An 18922-nucleotide genomic window follows, 5' to 3' on the forward strand; every position below is an offset into this window, starting at 1 on the left:
CTTCGTTCTGTTTCTTGCTGATTACTCTGTTCACGCAGAAGCCATGCAAAAAACGACTTGTTACCTGTTAGCTCTCTGATAGAAATTCCGGGCAGCCCAAGGCATCGGCTGTTTGGACTCCCTCTCAAATTGACTAGAAGTAATCTCCAGAATCAATGTCTCTCCCAAGTATAAAGAGGATATGGGAGGCAGCAGGACATAACCAGTGATCAAGGTCAAATGAAAACAGCCAACAGAGAAGAAAGAAAATCAAACCATCAATTACATTAGTAGTAACTCTATTTCCCCTTCAAATGATGTTTTGACAAAGCTTCCAACGAGGCATTGTATACACTACACAAAAAATATAAGACTATCTAAAAGAGGCATATTTTGATGCATGATATGACAACACAACACTCCAATTACGTAGAAGCAAAAGAATATTCCCATGTTACTCATAACAAGGTGTAACTGTTTTGGGAATTGCCAAAATCACCCAGCCATGCCATTGCAAAGACATCACCACTAACCATGACAACTACAAATTGAGACAGACTCCAATATTTGTTTCACGAGCACCCAAAATAAACACTCTGATTCCTCAATTTATTGTAGCAGATCACCAATCTCATCTTCCCTCCATTTCCTTTCTTGCATAATATGAACCTGGCTGTGTTCTTCCAAGCCAGCCCAGCACCCTCGACACCACACCCGACCCTTGACAGGACCCAAACATGACAACAAGACGCCTGACCTGGAACCCAACTATTGTTCCACCATATCCATAAGGACTTACACAGGACCAGATATAATTCCTGAAATGGTAGTTGCAAACAGCTTTTAAAACGCATAGTGGATACAACTAATAATCAGATATGCATGAATGGAGCACCATCTACCCTATCTAAATAAACATAAAGGGCTTCCAATAATGTAAAACACTAATAGATAAATGCATACAACAGCAGCACCACATACCTCTAGCTGAAATTGAATCCCCCTGACGGAACATGAACCTCACCCGGTCCAAACTGAAACCCTGTTTGAGAGGCATCACCTGGTGGCATTGTCTCATCCTCCTCCTCCAACCAATATGTCTCAAGAACTTTCACAGCCTTTTCATAGATCTCAGTGTTATCATGAGACTGTAAATTCTCAATCTTCTCTAAACCCTCTGCATCATCAATCATTTGTGCATAGAGATTCACACCTCCAGTATTGCCCTGATTCTTATCAGCTTCTCCTACCTTCAAAATATTTTCAAGCCCTTCTAAACAAACTGTAACTATCCTTGGATCAGGGCAGTTAAGAAGATCACACAATGGCTTGATACAACCTTGACTTACAAGGAACCTGAAATATACGATATGCCCGGATCAGAACCAGTATATTGTCAATAATTTGCCAAGACATTATTCCAAACTAAGATGAGGAAACAATTTTCATACTTGATTTGATCATGAGTTCCACCAGATGTAGCATTTGAAATGGCCCACGCAGCTTCTTTCTTAATATCAAATTCGGCATTTTGAAGCAGATGAACCAGTGGCGCAATAATATTAGCTTCAATCACAGCCTGTAAAATTCATACGATTATACATAGTTTCAAGGTAAAAATGAATGCAAACAAAATCATACATCCAAAAGTGATAAAACCGAATGAAATATCAAGGCAACAAGAAAAAAGTGATACAGATCCACATGTTACCTGTATCTGCTCCTTATTTCCAGCTGTGATATTTGAAATTGTCCAACAAGCTTCCTTCTTGATGCTCTTTTTAAAATTATTTGTCAACAGATTCAAAAGGCATGGCAATGCTTGATGATTGATGATACACTGAGAGGCAACAAGGTTTGTCCAAAAGTAAGAAAGACAAAATGGTTCGTACTAATATAAGCCAAAAGATATTCTTTAACAACTAAACCCACTAATTTTGCATCAATTTTACAATCTAAAAGGGGCCAATCAATGTGGTTTGAGTGCGAGAACTAGTTATTCACACAATCATTGAAGATAAATGGTGAAACATCAATATTCTTAATAAGATAATTAAAAGAAGAAAACCTAGGAAGTGGAAAATACCTGGGTTTGCAGATCATCTCCTGTAACAATATTTCCAACAGTGCGAAGAGCAGGAATGAGCACTGACGGAGATGGGTGCCTGTGAAGTCACAGAATTTTAGATTGAAGTCAGGCAAACAAAACACATAAACAGAAATCGCAAGACTTCAAGATTCAATCAAAAGCAAATAGTCCAACTCACAGCAAAAGTTCCACAAGACGCGCACATACACCCGCTTCGATAACAGCTTGAATTTTGTCATTTGTACCATCAGAAAGATATGAGAGCGCCCAACATGCATCAGTTAAGACTTCTTCATCATTTGAGTGAATAAGGCGTGCCAAAGCAGGAAGTGCAGGTTTAACCTGAACAATAATTAAAGGATCATTAGTTAGATAATAATCAATTCAACCCCACTAGTGGTTGGGAATGGTAAGTCTCAAGTATAACTCACGAATATCATGCCATAGAAAATTCATAGCTACAAAACAACACTCAATATCCATAAGCCTCCTAGCAACATCTTACTTTCTGGTTTGATGTTAGCAGTGAATTGCAATCTATAATTTTCATGATCCAACAAAGAGTCTCAGATTCCAAAGACAGATAAAGGACAATGATTTTGCATCGTAAATCAATAACATTGAACATGAACAAACTTGCCATATCATGTTAAACCAAAAATAATTCCCCAACAAATGGGGAGAAACAGGGTCCAGACCTGATCAAAGGGAGGCTGTGGCTTGCCCCGACAAAAATTTGAGAGTGTCCAAGTAGCATTTCTCAGCATAGAAAGTTTTGCATGCTCATTCAACTGTGCCAACAAAGGAAGCAAAGCACCATGGCCAAGGACAAGATCACGACATCTAGGAGAATCACCAGCAACATTTCCCAATGCCCACACAGCCTGAATGTTCAAAAGAAAAGAGAAAAGAAGATTATCAAAAATTTCATACTAGCTTTTTCCAAGTAAGATTCAATTTATCTCACTTCCTAATTCTGTCAATGATCAAAATTACACAAAATTCCTTTCATATGCATACCTGCTCACGAACATCATCACTAGGGGAACCAAGTAACTTCACAAATATTGGAACAGCCCCATGATCAATTACCACCTTTGTGTTCTCAGATGTTCCAGAAGCAATATTCGTGAGGGCCCATGCTGCCTCAAACTACAGAAATATTAAATCAGTAAGACATACATAGAAACATGAAGTGAAAAACTAATGTTGAAGCTGAAGAAAATCCAACCTGAAGCTGCGGGAAATCTTCCCTCATAAGGAACTCAACAAAGCGAGGAACAACACCAGCTTGTATTACTTCCTCAATAGGTGGGCTGCGTTCTGTAATAAATAACAAAAGATATTAAGGTATAACATTTTATGACTTTTTTACTGAAATCTATTACAGGATCAATTTCTCACCGATTGAAAGCAATTTCCTAAACTGAGTGGTTGACTCAAGCTGCAGATTACTATCCTCACTCCAAACACCAGCAACCATGGCTGGCAAATTTTCCAACTGCAGTCAAAGAGTTGAGCATGATCAGAAGAATCCAACACTCAAACAAGTCATAGACATAGCCAATCAGCATATCATCAAACAATTAACAAAAGCCATCACAATATAAACTGTGGCAAGAACAGAATTTATGGGGCAAGTATGCCAATTATTCACCACAACTCTGTTTAAAAGAAATTTAAAAAGAGGAACCTATTTTCCCAACTCTATTTTAATTAATTCTGGCTCAATTTCTAGCCAAAAATAAAATAGGGGCGGAAATAAAGCTACCATGCACTTACCAACAACTAACCAGGAGTGTAAACACAAAGCCAACAGCACTAAATTAATAATTAAAAAACCAACCCCTTATACAACTTGATACCATTTATAAATTGCTACAACTTAATGGTTAAGCTTAACGAACTGAAAAAACCTTAACTGACGATACAAGAATAAACCGAATCGCTAATTTGAAAATTGATGTTAGTACATTAACATAAAAGAACAACAATCTTGGACTCAACCAGATAGCAAAATGTTTACACTACACCAGAGTTCCCAGTCAGACCAACGAAAAAGCACCAAAAATAATAATCATTACCTCATCAACACATTCAGAAAAATGATACTAACTAGATACTCGCAAGTTTAAAAACCTACCATAACATTAATCAAAATTTACCAAACCAAATAGCATAGAACAAGCTTTAACAACTTCAGCGACTGATAAAACACTGAGGAATTAAACGAGAAAATAAAACAATTGAAAAATCGACCTTTTTTTCAACAGCAGAGGAGTGAAGAGAAGCAGGCATTGGCTGAGCTTGGAGTCCTTCACGTCGCTTCTTCTGCAAACTCTCTTCACGGCGGTTCTTCCTAATCTCCACCATGTTATCCTCCCTCCTCCGCCTTCCTTCCTCGGCGTCCACCGCCACTTTGTACCTGTTCCTCCGAACCTCCGTCCTTGCGTTTGGCCTCAACGACATCTTCTCTCAATTCCCGAAAAAACACAACCCTAAAGAGAAAAAGACAGTGATCGAACTAAAACCCTCAAGAACTCCTTCTCTTTTTCTTGTTCTTCTTGTTTTCCTTCGGCTGAAAACCCTAGAGGGAAAATGAAAATAAGATTTTGGGGGGATTTTGATTGATTTGAAGAGAGGGAGAGGAAATGAGGGAGAGGGTTTATATAGGATTGTTGGGCAACCGATTTTTGTAAAATGGTCGTGGATCGTGTTATAATTACGCCACTGCCATTTTTTTTTCTTTTCTTTTATTTGAATTATGAAGGTGGGTACAGAAATTAAAATATATATTATAAACAAAGAAAGAAATAAGCAACCTTACGGTGGATTATGACATGTTAATTTCTTTGTTTAGAGGGCAAGCCAGCACATGAGAAAAATACTTGTTAAAATCAAAATGAAAAAAATAATATTTTTCTAATTTTATAAATTAATTTTATGATTTATCGATTAAAATTACCCGTAATGTATTACCAAATATAAATTCAAACTATAATTTTAGCATAAAATCAGTTCACTCGACCAATTAGAAAAAATTAAATATGTTTCCATTTCTTATTTAACTAACTTAAGGAGTCAAAGATTTAAAAATGTATCATCAAATATGAATTTGTATAAAAGATAAAATCTGCTTCATTGAATCAATTTGAAAAAAAAAAAAACACAAGTATGTTTTCATTTTTTCTTAATTAATTTAAGTAATTAAAGATTTATTCAAATCAACTGCGCTTGATCAAAATGAAAAACAATCAATTATGTTTCTATTTCTTCTTAATTAATTTTAAAAATTTGAAGATTTAATAATGATTTACTTTTCGAAACGAAATTATTTAAATGGATTTTTTGAGTTTTAAAATTTTCAGTATATTTTATGTTTTTGGATAAAAGTAATGGTAATAACCAATTTTAAAAAAATAAATCAACCCTATGGATAAAGAACAATATATATATATATATATATATATATATATATATAATTTGNATAAAGATACAATATATATATATACTATATATATATATTATATATAATTTGGTGAAAAATAAAAAGAAAAGTGAGAACTCGGGGTATTTTATGGACTCAATAAATGGCCAACAAATCCCAAGCCCAATATTAAATTGAAGCCCAAGTGATTTTTTTCATTTATTTAAAAAGAGTTGACTTATCTGTTAATCCGCGTACAAATAAAGGGTCATTATTCGAGATAATAGTCAAAATGATAAAATTTTCAAGTTATGGCAAGATGAGGTAAATAATAGAAATGTGATCACCTCAAATATTACGGATCATATCATATGTCACATGAATAAAAATTACAGTCAATATTAAATCTGGTAACTGTTAATTTTTCATCAGAATTAACAAGTTGATAATAAAATATTAAAAGTTTAATTGCATAAATCAATATAATTCAATTTTTATTGAATACTTAAGTCATTTTCAATTGAATATTGCAAAAGTCATCGAGCTTATCCATAACTCATTGTCTTAGGCCTTTTGGCAGCTGTTTTTAAACGACAAAAGCAAGTACAAATAAAAAAATATATAACTATAATTCCAAATTATATTGAGGGATCAATTAATAATCAAATATTGAAAGGGAATAAATTTCTAAATGATTATATTACCCTTCCTTGATTACATGTATATGTGACTATAACATAATCAAATATTTAGTTTCACCTTCACATACATAATTTCAAAAGAAACTACACATATTTAGAATTAACCTAATTAAAAAGATTGTTTCTATACAAGAAACCTTAAAAATAAACGACTTAGTTATGATATGAACTAATCGAATTAATCGTAAATCATTCAAACTCGACTCACATTAGACTTAAACTCTTATTTATTGGTATTAGCTACATATTTCAGTATAGTAATAAATAAAATTAGAAGAAATATAAACATAATTAGATTGTTTTGATCCTTAAGTTAGGATATAATATCAAAAGTTACTAAGATAAATCACTCATAATTTTTTTTTAAGTCCAACCCAAATCAAAAGACAAAACAGAATCATTTGCAAGTTAAAACCCATATTTCTGGTCATTTCGGCCCAACCCAAAACAGGTTATCTAGCCCTGTATCCAAGGCTTGAAAAAATAAAGATGAACAAAATCAAATAAAGCCAACTATTATTCACCCACGATTTGGATAAAACGATTTAATCTAATTGATCTATTAGATCAATTTATCTAAAATATTTGATTTAATTAATTTTTTTGTTGGTTATTGGTTTTAAAATTTTTAAACCAATTTATCAAAAAAGTCAAACTAATTTTATATATATTAATATATATAATATTTTGTAATCTATTAATCTAAAATCAAACCGATTAAATCAATTTAATTTTTTTATATTTAATTGATTTTGATTAATTTTTTAAAAATATTTAATCTATTTAATTTTTAAATATGATGAATTAAAAAACTCAAATCTATTCATTGCTTATCGTTATAACACAAAAAAAAAAAAAAAGAGAGAGAGAAAGAAAGCAAGTTTTGCCAAATTTAGCAGAAGAATTTTTTGCTTTGGGGTGGTGTCATCTCATCTTATGTCCACCTCTGCCTACCACAACTACAACTTAAACAAAAGGCAAGTGACAGCAACCTTTCTTGAATTTTGCAATGCACCCAAAAATTCATTATCAATACCTAACAAAGAAAAAATTCATAAAGAAAAATAAATAAGTGAGGAAAACAGGCAGCAACCCACCCCCTGAATGAACAAAAGGAAAAGAAATGAGGGAAAACAAGACAAAATATCTTTTATTATCCTAAGAAACTAGAAGCCTCTCACAACTGACAACAGCACAGATAATTGCTGCAGATAGAGAGAGAGTCCTGTCAAAAGCTGATAATCAAAGCTAAATGTTTGTAGGCTGTGTGGACCATTCCTATGAGCAGGTCCTTTCAGCTTTTTTTTTTTCTACCCCACAGCTTGTGAGCACTTTTTCGCCATCACCAGGCCCACGACTTCACCTCTTTCTTTTCAATTCCCCTTCGAGGGTAAGGGAGATGTAAATGCTACTATACCTCCAAGTTTGGTATTAATTTCGATTTCGATTTGTCAAATTGATTGCTGAAGTTTTAACCCTTCATCCTGAATCCATTACGGGATGATGGGTCATTTTATAAGGGTGGATCGTTATTGAAAACCGACAAATTGAACAACTTCCGTTTTGCTACAAATTGAAAATGTACAAGTGTAATTAAATTGCATGCTTTTATTTGTAATTTGCATAAAAGCAAATTGGTGCATGAGAAACAAGTGTCAAATGGTCTTTCCAAGTGCAACCAAGCAAAATATGAACCTTAGCAGCCATGTGCTGTTAAAAAGAACAACCCAGTGCCAATTGTCACGCACACAAAATAAAGAAAAAAAGAAACACATTTTAAAACATTTAAAAAAGAGGAAATTTTATTATTAACCATAAGAAAAGTCACAACAATTTTCCTAGAATAACCTAAATACACCCCCAGTTTTCCCTTAATGACGGAAATTAGCCCTAAAATTAAGTTACTAATTGCGGGATTAAGGGACGAGTGGGGGTGTTCTGTTTGCATGATACGGCGGCTGCCACTGGTCAACAGCGGGAACCGTTCCGTTTCGCTGCATTGCCTTTAGAGACACGTGCCCTCTTCGTCTCCGACGTATCGGTGTTAACGTCGAAGCTCACGCCATCTCCGCCGACCATTTCCGCAAACATCCTTTGCAAATCCTCGAAGCTATCCCCCTAGATTAAAAGAAGAAATCCCATCCAAAAATATCAATGGGTAGTCGTTAAATCCTGAAATTACATATATAACCTTACGAAAATGAAGAAAATTACGAGCAGACCACCTCGTCTTTCACGTTGTTCATCATCGAGATCATCTCTTTCATAAAATCACAGAAGTCCTGCAGGGAGTAAAAATGGAAATATAACAGTGAAAAAAATTTTACTATTAACGAAAAGATTAAATTAGAAGAGTTGATATTGCCAAGGCAATCAGTTCGCCGAACACGAGGTACGGACCGACGCCGTTTTAGTTGCGTTGTACGGGAACAAGATTAACTTGGCAGAATTAAAAAAAATAAAAAATAAGATTTTTTACGGACATCGTCTTCTTCTTCCAATGGATCGTAGAAACCGGCGTCGTACATTGATCTCTTGGTCTCGTCGGAGAGAACTGCGGACATTTAACGGCCGAATAAATGAATAATAATAAGCTACGGGAATTTAACGGCGACAGGATGATAGAGAAAGATTTGAGAATGTTACCGGAATAAGCTTCTTGGATTTGCTGAAACCGGCGTTTCGCTTCTCCGGCGACGCCCGGATTTCTGGCGTATCTGTCCGGATGCCATTTCTTCATATACCAAAACATAAAAATTGAAAAAGTTTCAAAATTTTGATTTCCCAAAAGGGACCGCTATATCTAAAATTGGAAGCCAATTAAATAAAAAGAAACGAGAAGATTGTTTTTTTGTTTTGGATTACCAGAGCAAGCTTACGATACGCAGTGCGGATATCAGAGAAGGAGGCGTCCTTGCGAATCCCGAGAACGGAGTAATAACAAGATCCGCCGTGGGATCCTCCTTCCCGATCCATCTCAGCCGTCCAAAACCGTCCCCGCGTCTTCCTCTCTCTCTCTCTCTCTCTCTCTCTCTCTCTCTCTCTCTCCGCCTTCCAAATTGAAAAACGGAACTACAAAAAGCTCATAGCTTTCTTAAAGCTTCGAAACCGATACAGGTAAACAAGAAATCAAATGTACTTAAAAAAAGCTGGAACACTAGTTTTTGCTTTGTCGCCGTTGATTTGTAGGGGCGTGTTTGGGGACAGAGAACGAGAGAGAGAAAATATCTTGGGGGAACTTTGTGAAATGTCAGAAGATATGAAGAAAGAAACTTCGAGAGATTTCGGCCTGAAAATAGTTCTCCGGGCTAAGATATTTTCATGGCGGGTTTTTTAAATGCCGCTGGAGTTGACTTCAAATTACGGGATTTGCCATTCGCCTGCTGTCACGTTTCCGTTTCTCTTCTGGTTACGCAATCCGATGTTGGATCTAAATCTTCCAAATTTTGGACGATTAAATTTTTTTTAATTTTAAAAAATTTTAATTATTTTATTTTTATCCACGAATCATAACATGTGATCAAATAATAATTAATATATCACATATAATGTGTCTCAATTCACACTAAATTTTAAGATATTATTCGTTTTAATTTGTCAAAATTTACAATTATCTCACTTTAATTTAAAGATTTACAATACATAAATCAAAAAGTAAGATTTTTTTTTTAGATTTTAAAAAAATAAAAACTTTTTTAACATTAAATTAAATAATTTAAATTTTTTTATTTAAGCTGTAAATAAATATAATTTTCAAGCCAAAAAGAAAAAGAGGTAAGAAAAAAGGTTGAAAACCCAATGTCAATTAAATGGTGCTTAAGTGATTTGTCTTATCATATTTGTTATTTTGACTTTTGTGCCATGTGCAAAGATAAAGATTCTCTTTCATCCAATCCGTCTATCAAGAGTGATTAGAACACTGAATCTATCACTTTTGACACATGATTACCTTGATCAAATGATTCTGATCATTGCATATTGGATGGTTTGCAACAATTGCAAGCTTGAAAAATGGAAGAGTTGGGATTCCTGAAAGAGAAACATTAAGAATAAACTGGTTTCATAACCTATGATTGAAACTCTGGTAAAAAAACATTAAAGAGTTCAGCTAGCTCAATCAAAGATGATTGGATGTTGTTCAACTTTCTATGATGGTTATTTGGGTTTTTGGATTATTTGGATTTGATTACCATTTCCAGGAAAAAGCTTAGGTTCATTATTACTCATGGTTGCAACCATGGAAGATCTCATCATGCATTCACTTCCATGATCTTTATCTGCAAAAGGCAGAGTGACAGGGTGTTCAATTTTAATCAAGATCTGGTTTGGTCTTTTGGGTTCAGATGCCAAGGGTAGCTTGGGAGCAGAGTGCAGAAATTTCCAGGCCAAAAGGCTACATTGTAACTGTCCCCATAGCATTTGGTGGAAGCATGCAAGGAGCTTTTTGCTAGCAGAAGGGAAACAGGAAACTTACCTTGAATGGAAAAATTTTTGGTGTAGCAATCTGTTGTTTTTTTTGCAGTCAAAGGGTTTTCTGCTAAACCCTGTTACCCTGCTGCTAACAGAGTCCATGAATGAAAATATTATAGTATCAAATGTATAGATCCTACTGAAAGTGAAAATCTCAGAATTTTGATTATTAGATTTATGATCTTGACTTTCAAACACTATGTACAAAGACCCTTTTTGTTGTACTTGTTGCAACTTACAAGGATGAGAGCTTGGTGAGGAAGAGATTAGCTTCCAGCTCAAGGAGAATACTTGCCTCCTAATCTGATATGCTTACATACTAAAAATACACAAAGCTTTTTCAACAGGAAAAACGCTACAGAATCTAAGCTAAAACATCTAGGAGATTGTTTCTTCCTCCTGATTGCATGAAACTAGAGTAGATGCTATTTAGAAATTATCTTACACAACCTTGACAGATGATAGCAGAAAAAACCTACAAAGCTAACCTAACATACCTTGGAGAAGCTTGGCTCCTAAAATTCTGAGATGATGCTTCATTGCTGCAATCTAGTAATTTATATACATACGCCTTCTGGCAGCCAGAGCCTTAGCTCCACGTGTAATTGACTTCCACTGGATAACAGCTCGAAGCTTCAACCACCCAGCTTTGGGGCACACATCTCTGCCCTTTCCCATGCTTTGGCTATGTACATTAAAGTCTGGGGAAGAAGGAAGGATGCCGACCGATGATTCGCAGTCTGGAGTTAAAATAAATCCACTGGCTTGTCCCCATGCTGGAGTGACTGAAGCCCAACTTTGGATTTGAGCCTGAGGATTATCCTCGGTAGCAAAATGAAAGTCTGGCAAAAGTGACAAACTGTTGTCTCCATGGTAAGGGAAGATTCCCTCCATTCTGCAACTGTTTCTTAGCATCGGATTAAATGCTTGAATTCCATGTCCATCCTGTGCAAGAGAAACCTGTGGTTGATTGTTTTTTTCCACTTCATAGGCATAGGATGTTGAGGATTGGTTGAATCCCAGGGCTATATCTGGTTGATCTGCATACATACAATGAATCAATGAAATCAGAATAGTAGTAAAGAGAATCTGGTTGAGAGCAAGAAGAGTTATGGAAAGGTGGGTGAAAAACGGATCTCCACAAATTTCATTGTGTGTTGACAATTCAATATACTAGAAGTTCTTGTACCTTGGTTGGCAACTGAGAAATCAGGTTGCTGCAGGAGTAAATTTGGGATGGTATCTGGCTCAGGAAGCAGATTTGTCAGGGTCATTGAGGGGCCAAAAATTGCTTGCCGATTAGTCAAGACCAGGTCTCCAACATTCCTGTAAGCTTGTCGCTTTGCATCTTCCACCAGAAGCTGCAAATTAAGTGGAGAAATCATTCAATCTTAACTCAGATGGAACACATCTGTATTTTTGTGTAACTATATCAGTTTCCTGGATATGAAACACAAACCTTCTGAGAAAAGGTCAATTTTTCCAAAGGCTGGTAATTTTGGCCACCAAATGTTGCCGCTACAACCTTGAAAATGGAATTTAACAGGAGTCCAACCCTTTGTTGAGCTCCATAGTAGGTATACGTATACCACTCATCATCATCTAGAACACAAGTCAAAGCATGTTCTATGATCGTATCCCACACCCTATTTGAGATTCCACCACCGAGCATCTGCAGTAGTGTCACCAATTCAGATAGGACCAGCAGGAAAAAAAGGATAACAGAGAAAAGCATGCACCAAGACAACAACATGCTCGAGTGCTCTGATTGACAGGAGCAAATTATTTACTTACATCGCGCAGCGCAGATGGGTCAGTTACATGCAACCGCAGGAAATCCTTTACTGTACTAATATTGTTAGAAGCCAGCCGCCTATGGAAGGCACCATCTTTAGCTATCCTTTCTAGACGCCACACTTCATCTCGCTGGGATGGAGGGTGGTGTTTCTTGTACACTGCGTGAATCAATTCCATGTCAATTCTCAAAGATCATTCATAAATTCATTTACAAAGAGAATAACAGAAACTGAATGTTGAAATAAAAGCATTCGAAGAACTTACACTCCCCGCGATGGTCCTTCACCACGAATGCTTCACTTATAGCCTCTCTGATTGTCACCTCACCAGAGATCCTTTGCACAATTCTAGCTCCTAACCTGAACTTTCTGCTCCTTATCCAGCTAGAATTGTCAGTGAAGATCACATTATCGACAGTTCCCACCCCATCTGCCATCGTAACATTGAGATCTCCAGTCAACAATGGCCTTTTACCTTCCCTTTCACGAAGAACGCTTGCGTTGAATTCATTTTCTGTCCAGTCTTCCCGCTCATCAGCACCAAAATCACCATTGAGGACCACAATCTCAACCTTAAGAGAAGACAGTGGACCAGATGTGGCAATTTTATTGCTACTTGTATCAAATAGGACAATCCTGACGGGATTGCCCTCCTCAGCTTCAACCTTGCCGCCTGTAAATATGGTAGGGGGCAGTTTATCGACAAAGCGCAACTGCAAGCTTCTCCCTTTAGATGCCTCAATCTGATTGAGCAAGGATCTGAAAACCAGAAAACCATAAACCAATGTTTAGACAAGGATCCATAGAGAAATAATGGAGCTTTAGAACCCCCCTTTTCAGCAAAAATACAAGCAAAGCAAGCTGAAGTTAAATTCTGAGAGTCTTGCTGATGCTAGCCGATGAAAATTAACCGTTCATACAGTCAAAATCCTTGAACACAAGTTCCAAGAAGATAGATATACAATAGCTTACCTTGAAGATGGGTGAAAGGAGGACAGAATTCCACGTTCCACTTCCTCCCGAACCTGATCACATTCACCAATGATATACAGAAGAATTAAAACTAGAGAGATATGCAGCTAAAAGTATAAACAACACATTCAGCCAAAATATTGATCAACTTTAAAACATCATGCATGCTTTGGCAGAATGATGAAATTTGCCAATTTTTCTGTAATCTTCATTGAGCTCATCAGTAGCCTCATCTTTTTGAAATTCTTTGTATCAGTTGTGGTTCCTTTCCAAGAAGTACAAGTCAACAACTACTGTTCAACTGTTTGAAACGGCTTAAAAAACGTGTTGAAATTTATAAACTGAGAGCTAATGCAAACCAAAATGATATCTTGATTGAACTGGATCAAACCATATACTAGCTAGCTCCTGAAAGACAAAAGAAAGAACAGCAAATTCCATCTTAGATTTACTTACCCAAGATCGAAGCATTGGTTCCAGGTTGAGCACAATTCTTTTCAGGGAGAGCCCTCCCAATCCTGCTATGTTTCTAGCACCACTGCAGGAAAAAAACAAGAACCCAATTCAGAAAACATTGCAAACATCAGCTTTAGATGTTGGGAGGAGAAAGAAACAAACCAAAACCACTCATCACCTCCAAGAGCTCTTCAGGGTAGCTCTTCTTTTGGGATCAGGAACCATTACTCCCAACCTCTCATCACCTCCATCAGTTGCAGACCTCTTGATAGGCAACATCATGAACAACAAAGAAGAAAACTGGAAAATGACTTGTTCAGAGACAAAAAACTAAACCCTTTGAGCATCTAAAGCCTTAACCCCAGCCAGTAACCGAAACCTCCCCCCACCCGTGCTCTTATATAAAACAAAGCAATTGCTTTTATTGACTTACAAAGTCATAGAAGATACCTGGAACCTCACCCGAATCAATGCTAAGAAAACACGTTAAGTCACTAAAGTCAAGCAAAAACCCAAATAGAAAAAGATCTGCCGCTAAACCTTCATTAAATTATTGCCAACTTGTACACATCACTAAACTTTGAAAAAAAAACAAAAAAAACTACCACAAAATCTTTGGGTTTTGTTCAAGGTATAACGAACTGGAACAAGAACAAGTTAACGCGGGATGTTGATTCTTTGAAAAGGACAGAAAAACGAGTAATCCAACAAAACAGTAAGGTTACATTAAATGTGTTTTTGCCTCTTACAATTGGTGACAGAAACACGGTTGGATTAAAACGCGTGCATGGAGGGCAGAGAGAGAGAGAGAGAGAGAGAAGTGTATCAAACTAGAAGGCAGCTCGAAATTGAACGCAAGACAAACGATTTGTTTATGTTGATTTTCTACAGATACCGCGTTTGTCTTGAAGGATTGGACACAGTCAGTAAGTCAGTGTCTCTCTTTTTGTTAGAATTTCCCATGTAATTGTGTTAACCAATAATGCAAACGCGCGCATGGAGTACAGTAAATAATTGTCTTTTATGAACAATCATTCTAGTTCTTTTTATGGAATATTGTCGGAATTATTCCTTTATTTATACTCCCAACACTTTGAATTCTTCGCTTTTGTTTGTCTAAAAATTAATAAAATTTATTTCGAGATGTTTTGTACAAAAAATTTGAAACCTTTGTTCTTGCTTCCCGGTGTCTAAAATTAAAAAATAATAATTCATTTCAAAATCTTTCAAAATGAAAAATAGACAAAAAAATACGAATACTAATTATCAAAAATAATTGTTTTTTCTACCGATGATTCTAAATTTATTTTTGTGAAGGACTATTGTCAAAAGACTTTAATTCTTTGTTCTTCCTCTATGCAAATTTGCCCTTCTTAGACTTTTACCAATCACACTTGACCTTGACTAGAGATAANAAAGATATAAATAATATATATATATATATATATAGAGAGAGAGAGAGAGAGAGAATCGATAAGCTTTAACTACCACAGTAGATAATGACTAACCATCAAATAATTTTGATTAAACCCTTAAGTATTCCATTGAAAATCCCGTTCTCCGTTATCGTTTGATACTCTTCTTGTCTCGATTCCATAAAATATTTAAGGACGAAGAGAGTCCTGTTGATCGAAACACGATAAAAATTGAAAATTCCAAAAAACAACGGCATTAAAAAAATAGAATAAATCCAAAAAATGAAAAATCCCAAGCTGTTCGAACTTTTATTTGGTAATAAACTAAAATTTTTAACAAGCCCCACTTGGTTCACTGTGTCACTTTCACTGTCGGCCGACATGTCAATGGCTGTTGCCCTTTTGGTGAAGCTCGGCGGCTGCAAGTCTGCAGAGAAGGAAGTGGTGTTTTGAGTATTTCATGTTGAATTCTTTGCAAGTTCATGGCATTTTCACTCTCATAATTTTCCATGGCAAGGAATTTTCACAGAAAATTCATGGTCATGAAAATTCCTGGAACTTATGGTCTCATTTTACTATATTTATTTATTTTTTGTTAATATTAAAATGTTTGGGATAGTGATATGTGAACCGAAAGAAAACTTTCGAGTCATCATGAATTCAAAAAATCAAACTATTTTATGAAGTCTGTTCCTCTCTTTGGAAGCATATTCTTTCGACAAGTCTCCCGGTTTTGTTTTATATATATGTGCAATCTTTGGTTCTACATACATTTTTATTTTTATTTTAGAAATTTTATGTTATAAATGTATTTTTAATTGCAAATAATTTGTTTGTCATAATTTATATTACGTGTTTAGTTGATAAGTGTAACATATTTCACATCAATAAGATATATGATAGATTTTAAGTATATAAATATACATCTTTTTACCGCTTATTAGACATGTTGAATCCCGTGATTTATAGATTTACTTAAATTTTACTTTCAAAACTTAAAGTTACACGGGATTGGGTTTAACTTTCTGCTCATGATAAAATGTATCAAAACAGATTTGAATCTTCATTGATGTGGAGTCCCTATGAGAGATAAAAAGGTTGAGGTAGACTTAAACTAGTGTAAAAGTCTCTCTCCTTTACAAGTAAAGAGTAAATGCAATAAGAGCGTTATAAGAGATAGGATGGATCTTAGGTATAAACATGGGTCTTTCACTACCTATTAAACATGTTTTTTGGTTGAGAACGTAAGTTTGTAATTTGTAGGTTTACTTAAAACTTTATTTTTAGTTTTAACCAGTGACATAAGGCAATTGCAACCAAATTAATAATCCTAAAAAAAACAATAAACTCTATCTACACTTTTTATAGTTTTAATTTTTTTCAAGTATGGATAAGTTTTATTTTCATAAAAAATTAGGTTGTTAATTTTTTTAATTATTAAAATGCCTTAAATTAACAGTGTAATTTATTCTAAAATCAGAATTTACTTATGGAAGTTAATTGAAAAACATGTGAGAAAAATTAAAATCACAAAAATCATAAGTGAAATTTATTTTTAAAAAATAACGAACAAAATAACATATTTTCTTTTATTCGACAAAGCAATATATTATTGACCAAAGGACCAACAATCAATTTGCTCAAGATCAAAGACCATACCTTTCATGCAACGAATCAAATCAATATTCTTGTTTCATAAACCAACGTCCAAGTTAATGGCTAAATAAATAAATATATATATATATAAATACGGATATTAAAAAAAAATTCAATTGACAAAAATATCATATTTATTCATTATATTTTTAAATTATTCGTAATTTTAAATTTTTTTCTAGATAAGACTTTCTGGTTTTTGTTTTATGTGGATAAGTTTTATTTTCTTAAAAAGTTATATTATTAATTTTTTAATAAAATTATTAAAATATCTAAAATTATGAACATATAAATTAATTTTTGAATATAGAGTAATTTGATCATTTTATTATGTGAAATCAACCGTGTAACATATTTTAAAAACAAAACTTATTCACGGGAACTGATTGAAAAATAAAAAAACACAGAATATATAATTAAGACATGAGAAAAATTAAAATAAAAAATTATTAAAAAAAAGTGAAAAATAAAATAGAAAAAGCAACATATTCTTTTTTTTTTTTGCCAAAAGATTTTTTTTGAAACAAAAAGTATTGAAAAAGAAATCCCCAAATCAACAATCAATTGTTGAACTAATTTTGTCAAATCAAACTTTTGGTCTTTTTATATTTTGCCGTGTTCAAAGTTGTCCTAGATCAAACCCCATAGCTTTCATGCAATAAATAAATGAAACCACTATTCTTGTTTTATATATATATTGGATTGACGAAAATAAATTTATTTTTAAATTATTATTTTAAATATATATATTTTTAGATTAATAAGATTTATTTAATTTGTATAATTTATAAAATTTTAATTGTATCGGATCGACTTTTATTATAAAATATTTTTATTGTAAATATTAATGAGATTTGTACAATTCATAAATAAATATTATAATTGTATTGAATCTAATATTTTTGAATAATTTACAAGTTTAATATTAAAAAAATTTAATTATACGTAATTGAAATATTAATTTCTTGTTATATGTAATTGCCTTTTGATTGTAATTGTCTTTATATTATAGACAATTAACTTTACATTGTATAAACATTTATATTTTATATATAATTTTTTATTTATAAATAAATAAATAATAAGTTTTTAAGTGCAACATGTCATAAGCTGAAACTTAAACTTAATCTTGTACAACACTAAATTCTGAAAATAGAACTTAAGTAAACTTATAAATTATGAACTCAAATTCCCAAAAAAAATGCATACACGGCACGTAGTGGAAAGTTTATATTTATATACCAAATTTCACAATATCTCTTACTACCCCACTCAATTGTGCAACATTCCCGTTATATTGGCTTCTTACCCATGGAGGAAATGGGCTCTTATACTAGTTTGAGTCCACTTCGACTATTGTATTTCTCATAGAGACCCCACATCAATAAAGATTCAAATTTGTTTTGATATCAAATGTCATGAATTGAAAGGTAAATCTAAATACATGTCTAATAAGTGATCGAAGGCTCGTGTTTATCTCTTACTGATGTAGGATTCATAATATTTTACCTCACGCAATTGTGATCCATGATATTTTACCTCACTCGATTGTGTAATGCCCCAATTACACTGACTCTTTATCTGTAGAGGAAAGAGACTTTTACACTACTCTAAGTTTATCTCAACCCTTATATCTCTCATAAGGGTCTCACATTAGTGAATATCTAAGTTTGCTTTGATATCAAACATCATAGACTGAAACTTGAACCTAATCTTGTATTGTCTTCAATTCTGAAAATAAAATTTAAATAAGCCTATAAATCACATGCTCACGTTTTCAATTCAAAAAACATGTTTGATAAGTGATGGAAGAGTTATTTTTATATAGACAAGACTCACCTTATCTTTTACTGATATAAGATTTATGACAATACACGTGAAAATAATCCATAAAATTGACATATAAAATCTTTTTTTTAATAATCCATAAAATTTTTTATCTAAAAATTAAAATCTGATTT

At 33.8% G+C, this 18922-nt stretch overlaps 3 protein-coding genes across 3 annotated transcripts; all 3 read right to left on the reverse strand.

Moving 5' to 3' along the window:
• On the reverse strand, window positions 240-4724 carry LOC18600545 (importin subunit alpha-2). The gene is made up of 11 exons (XM_018121503.1): window positions 4328-4724; window positions 3473-3569; window positions 3300-3391; window positions 3089-3220; window positions 2767-2952; window positions 2247-2410; window positions 2066-2144; window positions 1691-1819; window positions 1431-1558; window positions 961-1335; window positions 240-797 (listed from the first exon to the last, which is right to left on the reverse strand). The coding sequence occupies exons 1-10, from the start codon at window positions 4535-4537 to the stop codon at window positions 963-965; spliced, it is 1590 nt and encodes a 529-aa protein (XP_017976992.1). The 5' UTR covers window positions 4538-4724; the 3' UTR covers window positions 240-797; window positions 961-962.
• LOC18600548 (dnaJ homolog subfamily B member 6) lies at window positions 7976-9496 on the reverse strand. Its single transcript, XM_018120649.1, has 5 exons — window positions 9062-9496; window positions 8843-8930; window positions 8680-8750; window positions 8422-8478; window positions 7976-8314 (listed from the first exon to the last, which is right to left on the reverse strand). The coding sequence occupies exons 1-5, from the start codon at window positions 9170-9172 to the stop codon at window positions 8165-8167; spliced, it is 477 nt and encodes a 158-aa protein (XP_017976138.1). The 5' UTR covers window positions 9173-9496; the 3' UTR covers window positions 7976-8164.
• LOC18600549 (calmodulin-binding protein 60 D) lies at window positions 10807-14414 on the reverse strand. Its single transcript, XM_018122091.1, has 8 exons — window positions 14069-14414; window positions 13891-13972; window positions 13435-13487; window positions 12728-13221; window positions 12461-12621; window positions 12126-12338; window positions 11856-12027; window positions 10807-11706 (listed from the first exon to the last, which is right to left on the reverse strand). The coding sequence occupies exons 1-8, from the start codon at window positions 14170-14172 to the stop codon at window positions 11216-11218; spliced, it is 1770 nt and encodes a 589-aa protein (XP_017977580.1). The 5' UTR covers window positions 14173-14414; the 3' UTR covers window positions 10807-11215.

This window comes from Theobroma cacao, chromosome 5 (genome assembly GCF_000208745.1).
Source record: "Theobroma cacao cultivar B97-61/B2 chromosome 5, Criollo_cocoa_genome_V2, whole genome shotgun sequence".
NCBI lineage: Eukaryota > Viridiplantae > Streptophyta > Magnoliopsida > Malvales > Malvaceae > Theobroma > Theobroma cacao.

What these genes read in the sequence shown, in the direction of transcription:
- LOC18600549 (XM_018122091.1), bottom strand. Translation starts at nt 14,172, where the DNA reads ATGATGTTGCCTATCAAGAGGTCTGCAACTGATGGAGGTGATGAGAGG. An exon ending in AATTGACCTTTTCTCAGAAG is followed by an intron (nt 12,028 to 12,125) that starts GTTTGTGTTTCA and finishes CTTAATTTGCAG; the next exon opens with CTTCTGGTGGAAGATGCAAA. An exon ending in TTTCTCAGTTGCCAACCAAG is followed by an intron (nt 11,707 to 11,855) that starts GTACAAGAACTT and finishes GTATGTATGCAG; the next exon opens with ATCAACCAGATATAGCCCTG.
- LOC18600548 (XM_018120649.1), bottom strand. Translation starts at nt 9,172, where the DNA reads ATGGATCGGGAAGGAGGATCCCACGGCGGATCTTGTTATTACTCCGTT. An exon ending in AATCCAAGAAGCTTATTCCG is followed by an intron (nt 8,751 to 8,842) that starts GTAACATTCTCA and finishes AAATGTCCGCAG; the next exon opens with TTCTCTCCGACGAGACCAAG. An exon ending in TGAACAACGTGAAAGACGAG is followed by an intron (nt 8,315 to 8,421) that starts GTGGTCTGCTCG and finishes CTTTTAATCTAG; the next exon opens with GGGGATAGCTTCGAGGATTT.
- LOC18600545 (XM_018121503.1), bottom strand. Translation starts at nt 4,537, where the DNA reads ATGTCGTTGAGGCCAAACGCAAGGACGGAGGTTCGGAGGAACAGGTAC. An exon ending in CCTCTGCTGTTGAAAAAAAG is followed by an intron (nt 3,570 to 4,327) that starts GTCGATTTTTCA and finishes CTTTGACTGCAG; the next exon opens with TTGGAAAATTTGCCAGCCAT. An exon ending in GGAACTCATGATCAAATCAA is followed by an intron (nt 1,336 to 1,430) that starts GTATGAAAATTG and finishes CGTATATTTCAG; the next exon opens with GTTCCTTGTAAGTCAAGGTT.